The 18733-nt window shown below is 26.7% G+C and overlaps 1 protein-coding gene across 1 annotated transcript in view; it reads left to right on the forward strand.

The window, feature by feature from the left end:
* LOC100203544 (fibroblast growth factor receptor 1-like) overlaps window positions 1-18733 on the forward strand; it is a gene marked incomplete at its 5' end in the record, with an annotated part of 61198 nt that overhangs the window by 3747 nt on the left and 38718 nt on the right. The window contains 2 exon segments of the mRNA NM_001309675.1: window positions 14599-14856; window positions 14928-15212. Coding sequence (NP_001296604.1) covers window positions 14599-14856; window positions 14928-15212 — 543 coding nt within the window.

The raw sequence follows: 18733 nt of genomic DNA on the forward strand, positions 1-18733 counted from the left end.
TTATATTACCTAAAAAACAAATTTAGTTTTACGTGGTTAAAATAACTGAAATTATCAAACATTTTATAAATAATAAATTGTTTTCTTTTAATTTCCATATCAATTCTGTTGTAAATAAGGTAAGATTACCTTTTATAGCAATTTTTTTACTTTCCTTGTGTGTTCCAAAAGGATTGCAACACTTTGTAATTTTTCTCTCAAAATATTTTCCATAGAATTGCTCATGATAACAACATATAATTCTTATTGAACTATATTTTTCCTTTAAATTTGCTCGCCATATAATTTCTTCTTGTTTTTCACAAGGAAGAAAATCCAGTTTTGTGGCAATGAATGTTAAGACTTTTTCCAATGTCACATTTCTCCATATTAATTATTTTTATTATTTATTACCTAACAAAATAATATAAAAACTATAAAATTAAAAGTAATTCTTTAAGAAAATACAAACGAGTAAATACCTTTAAAAAGAACAAAACAAAACTTATGTTTGTTTTTTATATAAAAGGAGGTTTTAAGTCACCAATTTGAAATAATGAAAATTTTTTTTTTTTCAAAATTAAAATTAAATGTTATGTTTTTGCATTTTATTTTATGCAAAAAAAAAAAAAAAAAAAAAATAAAGGGAGATTGGGGGAGGCATGTAGGGGCCTCCCGTGGGAGGGGAGGGTATCTCCCTTGGCCCATGACTATAAATGTCCTAAACTAGTCAATAAATGACACTATTTGATGTTTTATTCAAATAAATGTTTTAAAAAATATTTTAATTGCTTTTGTTACAAAGTTTAAATTTTTCTAAAAAGACACCATTTTTAAATGCAAATTTTGATCACGTATTAGAGAGACAATTGATGAATCTAATTTTTTTCAGTAGACCTAAGATGAAATAATGATATACAATTAAACTTTTTACTCGGGATTTTGGGCCACAGTCTTCATTTTACCTCCAAAAATCACTAATTTACAAGTCAATAATTTTGAACAAAATTGGATAAATGAGGCATTTCTTGAGATAATCGAGTCTTAAGAGTGCTATTTTTGGATTTCTCAAGTTAAAATCTATTAGAGTACCAAATTTTAGGAAATTTCCCCAAGCCATTATGAAGATACTGTATGTCAAAGTTGCTTTGTAGTCACTTCAGAAAATCACTAAAATGCTGAGTCAGCATTATTTCAAGTGACGATATCTCTGGAACCCATTGGTATTTTTAACTTAAATTTTCGCAGTTATTATTTTTTTGATATGGACTGCAAGTGGTGTAAAAATAAACAAATTCTGAGACGTAAGGGTGTCATGGTCTGGATGATTTCATATATTTTTACCCCTATTTAATATTTCATTTTATCGGTACTGTCTTGAAAGTTCTTAAAGTAGCAAATCTTATTTAAAATCAAAAAAATTTCTGAAAGTTTTTTATTGTAATTTTTAATGAAGAACAGAGATTAATAATATAAAAACCATTTTTTGTAATTTAGTTTTTTAAATAACTATTAAGTGCACAATAGATTTTTAGACTTTCCTGGCTGAATTTTTTGTTTGTTTTTTTAACTTCATAGTCAGGTTTTTGGAGGAATTTTGAGTTTTAAAAATATCTTGCTTCTATTTTACTCAAAATAACTATTTAGTTATTTAAATCTTAATGAGCATTAATAGTAAAAAGGTAGTCTGTTGTCATATGTAGATCTTTTCAGATTTACATGTGACAAAAAGATACTAACTTACTAAAAGATCTCATAGTAGATCTGAAAAGAATTTGTAAAAGTCAAAAAAAACTTATGCTAAAACCAAAAAGCACGAGTTTAATTTTTTTGGTGAAAAAAATACATTTTTTAGAAACTATGTAGGCAAAATAAAACTTCAAGTTATGCTTGATTTTTTGTTGTTGTTGTTGTTTTTTGTTTCTTTTTCTATGTTGAATATATTTTACATTTGAATATTTGAGATTATCAAATTCAAAAAAATATTGAATATAAGACTTAATTTTAATTTATTTTGATTTGTGCAACTAAAACTAATTTTAGTTGCATAAATCATTTAAATATTAATGGTAAAATAAAAACTAGGCTTTCCTATTTTTTGTTTAATTATTTTTCGACACTATTATATCTCCTTGTCAGTAAAATTTGTTGTATAAATGTATCACAACTACATTTTATTTTTGTAACCATTTGGTATGTGGTATAAAGTTTTTAAAATAATTAAATAGTAGATTATTATATATATATGAATACTATGAGATCTTTTAGTAAGTTAGTATCTTTTTGTCACATGTTAATCTGAAAAGATCTACATGTGACAACAGACTACCTATATATCATTAAAAAGAGACATTTTAAATACCATATTTTTGATATACAAATTTTTTGAAGAAACTATGACCAAGTTTTTCTTAACATAAAATGTCATAACTTTGTCAATTTTTATTATAATGCATACATAAAAAGCAAGATCATAAAAAAAAAACGCGAGAAGTAGAACGAGACTTAAATATTATATTATTTTCCAAATTAAAAATTATTATAATTTACAAAATGCTTAATAATTTGTTTTTTTACTTAATTAATATTTTGACTCCGTGATTTTAATAAATCTAATTAAAATTTAATTTGTTTTTGACAAAAACAAATTAAATTTTTAATTAGATTTTTAATTAGATTTTTTAATTAGATTTTTTTTATAAATCTAATTAAAAAAATTTTAATTAGATTTTAAATACAAAAAATGTATAAAATGGTGCACTTTCGACTTAATTTCATTAGTTTACCAGTGGAATTCAACTTGATACATTGTTCATATTGAAAAGAAATATTCTTGCCTCATTTCAACGATCAAAAATGTCACCAAGAAAAAACAAAATCTAGAGATATTTTCAAAAAACAAGTGACGATGCTGAATGCAAGGCGTGCAAAAAGTCTTTGAAAACAAAAGATGGAAACACAAGCGGACTTCATCGTCACCTCGAAAAAAAACACAGCCAAGATTACGTTGAGTATTCTGAAAAAATTGACGACTCTCTTCTTCCTCCTCCTAAGAAGAAACAACAAACCATGGTCGAAATGCTTGAAACAAAGTCTAAATATGACAAAGACAATTCCATTCAAAAACAGTTTGACTCTGCAATGCTGGATTACTTTTGCACTGATCTAGCATCCTTTTCAGCAGTCGAAGGAAGAGGTTTCAAGAAATTGTTTGACATTTGCAAACCCAAAACTGAGCCTTCATCACAGAACAACATATTCAAGAAAGCTTTCAATTCGGTCAAGAGAAGTTCAAGCTGGAATGAAGAGCATAATAACGGAGATTACGCCAAATCTAAAAAGTGCTGCATTTATTTCTGACCTTTGGACTTCTAGAGCTCAGGACAGCTACATCTCTTGGACTTTTCATGCTATTGACGAAAATTGGAGACTACATCACTGGACACCCCATGTCCAACAGTTCCCAGGCAGACACACAGGTATCTTAATTGAAGGAAAGCTGGATTCTTTCTTGGAAGAACTAAATTTGCCTGCTGATTTGCCAATGTACTGCGTGAACAACCAGGCAAGAAACATGAAACTTGCAGTCAAATTGTCAAAGCGCCTTGACCAATACTTGAGCAACAATCATATCTTGCAATGACTGCTGGAATGCATGATGCGTTGCAGACATGCAAAGATTTGGCTTCTTTAACTCACCAGTCAACAGTTGCAGCTGAGTTGCTTGAATCATAATCAGACGCTCAAGGAATCAATTTTAGACAGTTACGCCAATCTGTTGACACAAGATGGAATAGTGAACTGGATTGCATGGCTTCTGTCCTACATCTAAAGAGTGCAATTATCAGCTTATGTGCAAATGAAGATATTTTTTCTTCAAAGACCATCAGTGCATCACAGTGGAAATTAATCGAGGGAGCAGTAGAAATTTTGGCACCACTTAAAGAAGCTACAGAAACGTGGTCGGCTGAGTCTATTCCAACAATTAACACTGTCGCCGATTCTCTTTATTTAATCCATGACAAAATTGATCAATTTATTGAGACGGATGGAAAAAATGGCTACGGTGTCTTATATGCAAAAAACTTGAAATTTGAGAAAAGATTTTCTCTTTGTCTCACTGGAAACTTATTGATTGCTGCAGCAAACTACTTAAATCCTGTTTTAAAGGGACTTCACTTGAAGCTCTTCACAAAATTTCAAACAACAAAAGAATGGTTAGTCTCACAGGTTAAGGATAATGTTGAGTGCCAACCTGTTGCCAGAGTCCTTTCAGCAGATTTGTCCCCTAATTCAAAACTGAAGCGCAAGTTAAACGTCAGACTTGAAACACAAGAGCCAACATCTGAACTGAATCCTATTTTGAGCGAAATGTGCCAGTATGAATATCTCCCTGATGCCAAAAAAGACTTTCCGATTCTTGATTGGTGGAAATTACATTCAAATACATTGCCAGAACTCTCTTCATTAGCTAGACAAATTTTAGCTATTCCAGCAAGTTCAACTAAATCAGAGAGAGTTTTTAGCTCAGGTGGAAATGTATGTATGATGCCTGGATTATGATAGATGGCTTCAGAAACCAAGAAGCGTGAAATATTGCTACAAAAGGTACATTTTTGTTGACATCTTCTATTTCCGTCACTGACAAAAACTTCAGTTTCTTATGACTTAGTTGAAGCATTAGCAAATATATCCCATTTGTCATAAATCTAGTTTTATGACAAGCAGGGGATTCATGAAGGTTGAGATTCGGTACTTCGTTGCCCAAATAGAAAGAACCTAGGTCACATAATCTTATAGTCTGTTTTTATCTTGAAAAAGGTTTTCAGGGTAATAGCATTTCCAAAGGATTTTTTTGCTTCTTGTGCAATCTGATGTATGTAAGAATTGTTTTTAAAAATGTTTAAATTAAATTTGTCTAATGAGTTAATATCTTTATTGCATACCTGAAATTTTTCAGGCCAATATTTTTTTAAATTTGAACAGTTTCAAATTTTAAAAAATTCTGGCCTGAAATATTTCAGGTATTAACAGTTGTTTTCTTAGTGCCTTAGTCTTTCCTGTTAGCACTTGCACTAAATGATTGATGTTTCTCTAATACATGTGTTGACAACATAAAAGCCTCATAATGTGCTTCCCACCAACATACCTACTAATAAGTTCAATTCCTCCATAATGTACACCAGTGTTTGAAGCAGTTGTGTCAGTACAAACAGCAAAAATCTTTTATTTTTTAAAATATTTTCAATTTCAAAATCTTCTAGTACCTTTTTTATTTGTTTTGCTTGGTCTTTGCTTTTTGTTGAACTTGCCTGGAACACTTCTAGCAAAATATCACTACTATTATTATCCTCAGGAGCCGACACGCTTACTGCAATCTTTTCCATTATAAAAATAATATTATTTTTAAGATCCTATTCATTACACAATTTACCTATGAATTGAAGCAAGAGTTTCTTACCGATTAACAATAAAAATAAAAATAGTTATAAAAATTTTTATAACTATTTCTTATTTCTTCCTCCTTGTTTTTGATGGTATGAAATCTTTTTGTGGGTTCCTGATTTTCTGTGGGTTCCTGATTTTGACAAAACAATATCTTCCAAATTATGCTCTGCATGCTTCAGAATTGAAGAAAGAATTGCTGTATGACCCCTTACACCAAGATAAAATCTTGTAGCGACTTCACTTGTCACTTTTATTATTCCATCCCTGATATTGACAGGTGCAGCTGATCAGATCTTTTTTTTTCCTTAATGGCACAAGAAATTTTTTATCTTTTTCTCTAGATACATTGAAAAATGAATCATTAAATAATTTTGATTCAAAATATATTGGTTCTGTATCAAAATCAGAGACAATATGATTTTCAAGGTAATTTTCATTCTCTATGATTATTTCAAGTTTTTTATCTATTTCATTCCTATGTTCGATTCTCTTTCCGCAAATTATGTCAATATTCTCAGTTATATACACTTTTCTTGTTAACTTTTGGTCAGTTAAGAATTCAATGCCCTCTTTAATGGCATCAGGTGATCTGTTGTGGTCAGCTTTGATTTTCATTACAATATTTCTGCAGCCTATGTCAAAAAGTTTATTTGAAGTTTTTTTACAGTCGCTTTCGAGAATTGAAAGAATATGAAATAAAAAAGACATAATTTACACATTTACAACTTTAAAAGATGGTCAAAGTAACTTTTTGAAAACCTGCTCTGCACCAGATATTTACTACCTGTTTGACAAGTCAATCTTTAATACTAATCTCACATTTTCACCAGGAAGTTGATATTTTAGCTAATATCCTCCTTTCTGCATGGAGCAACTAATATTTGATTTTGTTGACTATACCTTAATAGCTTTGAGGATATAATATGGCAATATCTTCTTAAAATGTCACCATTTGTTGGCAACTGATATTTATTTTTATATATCTAAATAACATAAACTATATTGTTATATTGATTTAATTTATGTAATTTATATAATCTCTGTAATAGTATTAAAAAATATTACTTGCTTATTATATAATTATAAACTCAAAATAAAAAAATCAGAAAGAGGTGGAAACAGTCATGGACAGGAAAGGCGTGTGGTCGAACTCCAATCTTGACAATGCATGTAATTGTTTTTTTTTTTTTTGAAAGCTTGACCATGGCTTTTCAGATAATTAAAAAAGCGCTGAAAAAAACCAAAGCAGGAAAAAGAATTTAAACAGGCTAAACTATATAAAAAAGAAAGAAATCTTAACAAAAGAGAAATTTAAAAAAAAACTAAAACCTATAGCTCTAAGAAAAAATCATCTAATATAAATCTGAACAACTAAAACTCTAATAGTAATATATTTTTATTTATGTTTTGCAATTACATTAAAGTTGAATAACTCGTCGCGTTGGTTTAACGAGTTTCCAACTAATTTTGTTTATATTAGGAGAATAGCAATTAAATCTTTTTTTTTTTTTTTTTTTAGTGTCCAAAATAAAAATAATTATATGACTATTTTTTATTTATTTAGGTGTTTTTATATATCAATCAAAAAAAATTACATAAACAAATAAAGATAATAATAATATAAATGATTTTAATTAAACATCAAAAAAGATAAAAAGATTTTTTTTAAATTTTCCAAATAGAGTTAATAACCTTTTAAAACTAATGCTACAAACTATAAAACTTTGATCTTTTACAATATTAGGCGAACTCTTTTAAATAATAAAAACTTAAATCTAATTTTCATTTAATGAAAAACTAACTTAAATTATCAAATAGTATTTTTTTTTTAAAGTTTATTGAAACGCATTCGTTGTCATTGTTGTTTATTAAATTAAGAATACAAATTGTTTAAAAAAATTACATTAATCAGTTTAAAAGAATACTTTTGAAAAAAAAAAATTTTTTAATATTCTATGATAATTTACTTAATGGCATTTTAAAACTTTATTTGAAATTGTTTAGCTTAGTGTAAACAAATTTTATTAGAAAGTTTTCATAGCATAACAAAAAAAAAAAAAAAAAAAAAATAACTATGTTATGGTTTCGACTATTAAATTTATGGATTCATCAAAAAGTTTATTTAAAAAAATTGTTTTGTTGTTGTTTATAACATTAATTGTACAAAGTTTTTTAAAAACATTTATATTCATTGTAAAAAATACGTTTTTTAATAATATAATATCTTTTGATAATTTAAATAAATGTCTTTTATAGTATATATTTTTTAAAAGCAATTTCTTGCTTTATTACCTTATACTTTATTTAGCGCATTTTTCAAATGTTTTCAAAATTTTACCAATTGTTAAGTTGTCGCAAAACAATAATAAATGCGTGGTCAGGAATAGAGTGCGATCCCATGTCTTTCCTGTCTACGACTGGTTAGAAATGTCATTTATCATTTACGTGGAAAGCATAAAAAAATGAAAAAATTTTTGTTTTTCAGTTTTTACACCTAACACTTTTAAGGGTTCTTAAACCCTTAAATTTGATAAAATTGCTTATTTTTATGCATATAACCAGGATATATTTCAAACCCATAAAAAAAAATTTTTTGGGACACCCTAATATATATATGTATATATATATATATACATATATATATATATATATACATATATATATATATATATATATATATATATATATATATATATATATATATATATATATATATATATATATATATATATATATATATATATATGAGGGTGTCCTGTTTTCAGGGCCACATTTTATTTTGACTGTTCCTAGCATTTTTCTGCTGTGTATATGTGAGAAAATGAGATCTGTAAAGTTTTAGAGCTCTAACTTTATTTTTGTGACTACATAAGCCACCTTAGGTTTCAAAAATCATGACTTTTCGGTGAAAAAAGCTTATTTTTACAGTGCTTGTGTAGTCATAGTTTAAAAGATACAGGCTAATCTTATGTTGAACCATGATCTATTAACCCTCATTAATTAGAAAAAAATTGGGAGCAGTTTGAATAAAACTGTTAGTTAGGTTTGAAGTAAGTTCAAAGATATGCAGTTGACACAATTTACCCATTTTTATGCAGTTTGACGGGGTTGACCAAATCAACATAAATACTGATCTAATCATTATGAAATGGGTCTAAATCGATATCCGAACACTTTTTACACCTAATTAGACCAACAAAAATCCAAAATTGGTTAAAAAGTATTAATTATATTTTTAATTTTATTTATATATTACACTAGACATATTTTAACCACTAATTCTACAACATATTAACATTTTCTTTTCTTTCCACCACTCCCTTGGGGTCTTCCAGCCTTTGCTAGGAGAAGATCTTGCCTCAGCTCTTCATCGTGGCTTCTATCAACAAAGTCCTGTATAAGCTTAACATTCCTCTCTGCAGCATCATTAGTTACAGGAATGTTGGAGATAAAATTCTTGAACTTTGTGTAGCCAGACAATCTGTTCACATACCAGGTGGAATCTTCATCCATTCAAGCTGCTGGTTATCCATTTTTAAGATAATAAATATAAAAATGGATTCTGAATCAACAAACTCAGACAACCTGGGCCTCTCTCCTTCTTTGTCAATAAAACCTGATACATTACCCTTCTTATACATAAATGACAGAGGATCCTACTCCTTTGAATCATTTATCATCAGGATTCTTTCAGCAATTTCAGTCTTTTCTTCATCTGACACTCCAGGATCCATTAAACTAAATGGGATCAAAGTTGGATGAAGGTACCATGTATGGTTTGCAATGCTATCGAGACATTTGGCTGCAACATTAGGTCTGCTCATCATATATGACTTCATCTCCCAGATTGCCTCTATGTCATGTCTTGGAGAAATTACAGTCTGAGACGAGGTTAAGAACCACTTTGCATAATACAATGCAACAAACTCAGAGATGGCCTCAACTTCTCTTTTTGTAGAAGCTGTGGAAACAATATCTGTCATTTGGCTCAGAACTTGCAGCTTCATGTAATATATAGCCTGTGTCATAAACCTTGCATGATGAATTGCTCCAGGTTGTCGAACTGTCACTTGATCAATCTCTGGGGATAAATAGAATTAAACAATTTCTGCTAGCTCTCAATAATCACTTCTGGGTGTTTTGTCTTCATCCATCAACTTAGTGATGATTTCTAGGGATACTCTAGCAGCATAGTCAAGTTGTTGATTTACTCCATATTTGAATTTGCAAAGTTTATTTTGATCAATCTGAATAAGAGAAAACTCATCCAACAGTTTCTTGAAGAGTTGATTATCTGAACCTGATGTTGTCCTGAAGATCTTTGCAACATTCTTAATATGACACTCATAGACATGATGTCTGCAAGCAAGATGCATAACAGGTCTTCCAAGATAGATGTTTAACCTGGAATTTACTCCTTTTTCTTTACCTGTATTTGACGCAATGGTGTCAAATACTAGACCTTTAATGTCATCTTTAAATTTTCTTCTAAAATCTCAATAATCTTCATAGTCTGACAAGCTCCAATAGAATCAGTGACAGGAGGTACTCCAAGCAAAAAATGTTCTCCATCATAAGTTACACTCAATGCTAAGCGCTCTCTTTTGAGTTTCTTTTCGTCAGTATACTCTTTGACTAGCTTTCCATCATAATGAAGAATCATCTTTGATCCAGCTTTTGCTCTTAAAACTTCCCTGGTTTCCTCCACTGTTTCCTTAATGACCTTTCTACCAATTCTGTGTATGTTGAATTTTGACATCGGATTGAGCTCTGATGCTTACATGTTTAACCTTCGAGATAAGGACAGTTTTCTCAAGTCTGTAGAATTAGAGGTGTCTGTTTCCTCTGAAGATATTTATGTTTCACTTGAAGATGAAACCTGCAGCTCAGACTGATAACTCTGGTCATGATCTGCTCCAGACATTCTTACTCTTGCCTGTTAATCTTTGAGCAGAACAAATGTACCTTTTATATTTCTTCCCAATGTACATTTTCCTGCAACTTCTTTGATCATTTATGAAAATAATATCTTCTGCCTTGTCTACCTGAGATCTTTTCTTATCTTTCTCTAATATTTGTATCATATCACTGGGCATAACATCAAAAAGAACAGGTAAAATATTGTCTTTGAAAATTATTCTCTTTTCTACTTCTTTAGTGTTTTGCCTTTTTTGAAGAGAAATCAATTTTTTGTGCTTGGCTAGCAGTTCACTCATTTTCTTCTGTACTTTTTCCACTCTGGATATTGGAATTCCAGTTTTTTTTTATAAATAGCAGTGATCTTTTTAACCAAATATTGACAATTTTCTTCACAAATGAGCTTGAAATCATGAGACAATCTACAGCAGAGAAGGGTGTTATCTTTGATCTTAGGATTTTCAGACTTTAAAAAATAATAATGCTTCAAAATATCTTTGTTAGAAGAGAGTTGATTGTCATTCAACTTGTCACTTATACTCTTAAGAAGAAATATTTCTTTCTTTTATCTGGTTTTAGCCATTCTGTTCAATTAAGTCTATTCTCTGCACTGGAGTCAAATAACAACTATAATAGACAGAAGTTTATAAAAGTGTCCTATCACTAACAGAATTATAAAGTGTTCTTTCACTTAACAATATAAAGTTTCTCAAAGTTCCAATAATAGTGTTCTATCACTACTTTGAAGCACTTTTGGTAATCCTTCATTTAAGCGGCTAAGTTAGAATAAAATTATTATTTTGCTTTTAAAATGTTTCTGAGGTTTTTGAGACAATGCAAGAAAGCAAAATAATATTTTTATTTTACGCCGCTTAACTGAAGGATTACTGTTGCAACTAATCTCCAGGCACCCCCCCTCCCTTGCCAAGGAAATTTATTGTTTCAAATAGCCTTCTCCCCCCCCTCCCTCCCTAAACCCTTAAGTCAGAATTTGCTCACCACATTTAGACTATAGTATTTCACTACCCCCTCCTCCTCCCTAATTTATATGATACGCAATATCATTTTTACATGTTTCAAATCTTGTCACTTCAGGAATGAATATTTGGGAAAAATATACATAACTTTAACATTTTTCATTCGATTTTGGATTTTCGTTGGTCTGATTAGGTGTGAAAATGGTTCGGAAATCGATTTAGACCCATTACATAATGATTAAATCAGTATTTTGTTTGATTTTGTCAACCCTGTCAAACCACATAAAAATGGGTAAATTGTGTCAAATGCGTATTTTTGAACTCACTTTAAACTTAACTAACGGTTTCATTCAGACTGCTCCCAATTTTTTTCTAAATAATGAGGGTTAATAGTACATGATTCAACATAAGATTAGTCTGTATCTTTTAAACTGTGACAAGCACTATAAAAATAGGCTTTTTTCACCCAAAAATCATGATTTTTGAAACTTAAGGTGGCTTATGTAGTCACAAAAATAAAGTTAGAGCCCTTAAACTTTACAGATCTCATTTTCTTACATATATGCAGCAGAAAAATGCTAGGAGTAGTCAAAATAAAATGTAACCCTGAAAACGGGACACCCTAATATATATATATATATATATATATATATATATATATATATATATATATATATATATATATATATATATATATATATATATATATGTATATATATATATATATATATATGTATATATATATATATATATATATATATATATATATATATATATATATATATATATATATATATATATATATATATGGGGCTTTTTAGGGGATGCCCCTTTAATACATTAAAAATTTTAAAAGCAAGCTTTTTTTATAAAGTTTATACTTTTTTTTATATATTTTACTGAACCAACATCAAATATAAAGAAATGTGTATAGAAATAAAATAAAAATTTACAAGATTAAAATTAAACTCTTCTAGTTTTTAAAAATTATCTATGTTGATACATATTTCTAAAAAATAACACAGAAAATTATTTTTATTCGATACAACTCAAAAAATCTTAAAAAATTGTGGCACAAAATTTGTCCTTAAAAATGTTTCTGTAAAAACCGACATAAATTTTGCTGTATTATGGGTTCTCAAAACGCTGCATTGAAGAACATTTCATTTTTTTAAATAAGCATCATAGTTTTTATTCAAATAAATTTTAGTTTAAATAAAAGCATGAATTCATGTTCTGTCTTAAGTGGTTTGAATTGTTAATCCATTATTTTTTTCTAATTCTCCTCTTTATGTCTGAGGGCTGGAATATGAGAATTTACTCTTTAAAATATTGTTGTTATATAGCTTTCCTCCCAAACTTTTTAAGCACAAACATTGATATAGATAGAAGTTTTTATCCTAGACATTTTATTGTCAACTTTTTAGATTCCTAAATTTTGATAACTTTCTGTTTAACAATAAAATAATATATTCCAAAATTTTTGTTTAACCTCTGATTTAGAATGTATGACTTTTAACTATCAATTTTTGGGTTTTCGAATATTAAAAAAAAATTTCTAATTGACCAACTTCCAGGAATTAATGTTAGTAACTGAATTCTTCCGTTTTTTCTTTCAATCCCTTATTGCATCTGAAAGTTTGCTACTACAAGCCTTCCCAGGAAACGCATGCTATTTTTTGTCTTGTATGACCACACACTAGTATTTTATTTTAGACAATTCGGTCACAACCATTTGCAAGTTTTATAATATTAATCATTGCGGAAAAAACTATTTTAAAAACAAAAAAAGCAAAACTAACAAATTAGAAAATAAAAAGAAATTTGAATAGAAAAAATAAAAATAAATTAATTTGTGTTAAAAAAAAGAAATTAAATAATTTGTGTTTTTATTTTTGTTTCTTTAGACTGGTTGTTATTTTTAGCAACAAAATTAGAAAAGGTGAAGCGAAACAGTTTTAAGTCTTCATTAAAAAGAATGATTTTCCTTTTTTTTTTTAAGAGGAAAAGAATGATTTAACTTTTTTTTTTAAGAGGAAAGTGAAAGTTTAAATTGCAATATGTTTGTAAACTATATTTGTATAATTTTAATGTAACAAGTATATATTGTCCCTTTATGAAAATAACTATGTAATTAATGTGTATACTTTTATGTATAACTTTTTGTATTATATAATTTTATTTGTTTCCTCCTAATTATATGCACATTTAGCTTATTTGGATAAGCTAAACGTGCTTTGTAAACAGAATGTCCGTGGTTCAAGACAAACCTCTTCCTCAATTTTTTTATTTTTTTTTACACATGCAGAGCCAAATTTTAAAAAGAAACGTGTCTCTGTTGAAATATTAGGGATAAAGATTGTACAGGAAAAGAAAGGTAATATGAATTAATTATGGGGCTATGTGTATAAGACATGGCCTAATTGAAGCTTAAAAACTATGTGTATAAGTGTGTGCGTCTTATTTCGCAAAATACACTGAAATGCTTAAATGGTATAAGAAATCTGAATGTGATGAGTTGTGTATCATTTAGAAACATACAACAAGGATATTTTTATATTCAAAAAAGAAAAGATAAATGGACACAACGCAAATATATGAGATATATGGTATTTAAAAAGAAAAACAATTTAAAAGAATTAACGTTGGTGGATTCAAACCACAGACATTCAGTTTATGAAGATAACACCTTATCCAAATGAGCTAAACGTGCGTTTACTTGAGAATAAATATAGTTATATAATACAAAAGTTTATACATAAAAATATATGCATGCATTACATAGACGTTTTCTTATAGGGTCAATATATACTTGTTACATTAAAATTATACAAATATATTTTACAAACAGATGGCAATTTATATTTTTGCTTTCTTCTTTTATAAAAAAAAAGACAAATAAAATATAGGATCATTCAGCAATTTTAATCATTCTTTTTAATGTTTAAAAATTTTTTTTTTTTTGGCTTGTTTGTTGCCGAAAATAACAACCACTCTAAAGAAACAACAATAAAAACAGTACATAAATTATTTAGATTATTATTATTATTTTCTATTTAATTTATCTAAAGATAAGAATGTGTCTTGATAAATGTTGCAAAATCAAAGTAATTGAATTACTCGACTCCGGGTTTTTTTATAATTTTTGAAAAAATTATGAAATATTAAAGATAAATAAAAAATGTTTCATTTTATATAAAAAGTATATCATCTTTTCATATTTTGTTATTTCAAAAATGTTTTTTTTTTATAAAAAAAAAATTTACATTTTTTATAGAATTTAAGCCTATCATAAAAGATATTCCTGATGTCTACCTTGCATTAAATCAAAATTGTAGTATCTCTTGTGAAACTAATGTTAGTTGGCCTATCACTTGGTCTAAAGTCAACGGTGTTGTAACAAACAATGATATTGGCAAATTAGTAATAATCAATATGAAAGCTTCAGATGCTGGTGTTTACACATGCAAAGTGCAAAATCCACTGAATTCAATGGAGTCTAGTGACAAGTCTTTTACTTTGCATTATGTCGATTGTATGTTTTACTTTGTTGATTTTGTGTGTTTTTATGATTTTTAATACTTAAAATTTAACCTTTTTCTTTAGCTTTAAAATGGCTTGAAATACCAAAGAGTTCTGAAGTGATTGCAAACCAAAATTTTAATTGGACAGCCAGTATTATATCACCAAGTGATAAAATAAATTTTGTTTGGCTGAAGGATGGTAACATAATGGAAAAAACTAAATCTGAAGAAAACATAGAAGGGGCTAAATATTCATCTAAGTTACTTTTTAAAAACATAAGTATTGAAGATTTCGGTAAATATAGAGTTATTGTAGAGAACATGGTAATCAGTGGAGTTGCTTATGATATGTCTCTTAAAGTAAAGTGTAAGTTAATTCCAAGTTCAAATAATTAGTTTTAACATTTCTACAATTTGACCTAAGGTTTTATATAATTGAAAAAAAGTAGTATACAAGAAATATATATAAAATGAAAATTTGAAAGTGCATTAAACAGTTTTACCAATGTATTATTGTTTTGTGTGTGTATGTGTTCTATATTGTGTACAGGTTTAGATTGTCAACAGTTGTATATTGTAAACAAAAACAACGTTGTTTTTTTTTTAAAAGTATTTTTAAAAATATATATATTTATTTTTAAGTTATTGTTATTAAATATATATATTTATTGTATTATTGCTGAACTTAATAGTAGTAGTAGTGCCTGCTCATGCATATTTGACACAGAACTCTTGGTAGCCATTGCAACTGAAGTAATGGCAAAAAAGTTACAGCACTTTTTTATAAGAAAATTTGAACAAATGTATATGCAAATATCTAACTTATGTAAACTTCAAATTATGTAATGTTGAAACATCAAGTTTTACAGTTTTACTTCAAAGTTGGATTGCGGAAATATCTCCTTAATTTTGATTTATGGCATTTATTTGCTGTTTAATTAAGTCTTTTGTTTATTAAATCATGTTAAAACTTTTTTGAATAACACATCTTATTGGCTGAAGTGGTTAGCTTGTAGCGTATTTAAAGTTCATTGTCAAGGTTTAAGTCCTTACGCTTGCACATTTAATTTTTTTTTAATTTTTTTAAATGCAAAATAAAATATTTTTGAAGTTCTATAGATATTATATACATACCATATATAAAGATATTATATACTATAACAAACGAAAGGGAGAAAATTTTTAAAAAAGCTTATATATATATAAGTCGTGGACAGGATTGGCGTGCAATTGCACTCCAATCTTATCCATGCATGTAATTGTTGTTTTTAAAAGCTTGACCATGGCCTTTTAGATAATTAAAAAACACACTGAAAAAAAACAACATATAAAAAAAATTATAAACAATCATACATAAAAAAGAATTTTTAATGAAAGAGAAATTTAAAAAAATCAAGTAATATAAATCTGGAAAACTGAAACTCTAATAAAATATTATTTTGCAATTACGTTAAGGTTGAATAACTCATCACGTTAGTTTGACGAGTTTCAAACTGATTTTTTTTTATATTAGGAGAATTGCAATTAAATCTTTTTTTCTTTTTTTTCAATGTCTAAATAAAAATATATATATGATTATTTTTTATTTATTTATGTATTTTTTATATACCAATCAAAAAAAGAATACATAAATAAATAAAAAAAACAAATAATATAAATAATTTTAATTAAGCATTAAAAAAAAGTTAAAAGATTTTTTTAAAGTTCTCCTAATACAAAAAATTTCAGTTAATAACCTTTTCAAACCAACATGACGAACTATAAAACTTCATTCTATTCTTTTTTTATTATATTAGGCGAACTCTTTAAAATAAAAAAAAACTTACATCTGATTATCGTTTAATAAAAAACTAACTTTATTTAAATTATCAAAAATTATTTTTAAAAAAAGTTTATTGAAATGCATTTGTCATTAAAAAAAAATACATTTAAAATAAATAAAAGTTTTATTTAATATTTTATGATCATTTATTTAATAGCATTTTAAAATTTCATTTAAAAGGATTTAGCTTAGTGTAAACAAGTTTTATTACATAGTTTACATAGCATAAAAAAAATAACTTTGTTATGTTTTTGATTATTAAATTTATGAATTCATTAAAAAGTTTATAAAATTAATTGTTTTCATTGTTGTTTATAAAGTTAATTAAAACATTTAAATTCATTGTAAAAAATACACTTTTTATTAATATAATATTTTTTGATAATTTAAATAAATATCTTTTATAGTATACAATCTTTAAAAGCAATTTCTCGCTTTATTACCTTATATTTTATTTAGCACATTTTTGAAACGTTTTTAAAAATCTAAAAAGCTGTGGTTAAGTTGTCGCAATAAAATAATAAATGGGGGGGTCAGGAATAGAGTGCGATCCCATGCCTTTCCTGTTTATGACTGATATATATATATATATATATATATATATATATATATATATATATATATATATATATATATATATATATATATATATATATATATATATTATATATATATATCTATAATATATATATATATATTATATTATATATATATACCTATAATATATATATATATATATCTATAGTATATATATATATCTATAATATATATATATATATATATATATATATATATATATATATATATATATATATATATATATATATATATATATATATATCTATAATATATATATATATATTATTATATATATATATATATATATATATATATTATATATATATATATATTATTACTGTTATTAATATATATAATAATATAAATATATGTATATGTATATATATATATATGTATTATTACTATTGTTGTTATTTTCAGGCCTTATTCTTCTCCACGGTTTTCCTCTCATTCTGCTGTTGCAATCATAACCATTACTTCCATATCTATCCCCATAATAATTATCCAGATAACAGATGCCTCTTTATTATTGCAAGAAACCAGAAAAAGGTTTTGTCCAATGCCGATGCCTACTATTCTCAGATCACAAAATCTTGCATTTCACAGTCTTTAACAGCACGTCTTTATATGACCAGGCTAATTACATTTTGCTTTGACGATTTGGCTATTTCAAAAATCATTTTAAAAACACGCTGAATGAAAAATATTCTGAATTATACCTTAAGTAAAACAAATTACATCAAAACTTTGAACAAATGTTTTTATATTAGCAAAACGCTTTAAAATAACAATTTACTGATTATGGTTTTTTTTAAAGTATAATTGGCAGTTGTATATATTTTTTTAATTTATAATATATAAGTTGTTTAAGTGTGCATTTTTTATAATAACTGTTATTAAAGATAAAAAATTGTTTTGTTTTTATAAACAATGACATTCTACGACAATGAAAGTCTTTTTTAACGTATTTTAATATAAGAATAATTAAAGTTAATACATTTGAAAAGATAAACAAAATTTTGTTAAAAAAAAAAAGACAAATGTTTTAGAAAGCCATTACAATTAAATAAGTTTGATCTTAAATGCTTTTATATTCTTAAAACACTTTTTAATGAAGTAACAAAACACTTCAAATGAATTTTTATAATAAGTATTAAAAACTGTTTTGTTTTTTTACTTGTATAATTACGTATTTTTTATGATAAATGTTTATCTTTAAACATATTAAAAAACAAAGTACAAATGTTAAAACAAGGAATGAAGCGGTTTTTTAATGCGTAAATTAATAGACTAGGCATTTTAGTTTGATGAGTTTTTTTTTTGTGTGTGTTTTTGCTTTAGTTTAGTATTTTTTTTATTTTTTCTTTCGTTAAGAAAGAAAAAATAAAAAAAATTATTTTTTGGGTGGTTATATAATTGTGTGCGATCGCACGTCTTCCTGTGAAAGACTGATTTCATCTCAAAAAATAGGCTCCATAGACTTCTGA

Source organism: Hydra vulgaris, chromosome 04 (assembly GCF_038396675.1).
Source record: "Hydra vulgaris chromosome 04, alternate assembly HydraT2T_AEP".
Lineage (NCBI taxonomy): Eukaryota > Metazoa > Cnidaria > Hydrozoa > Anthoathecata > Hydridae > Hydra > Hydra vulgaris.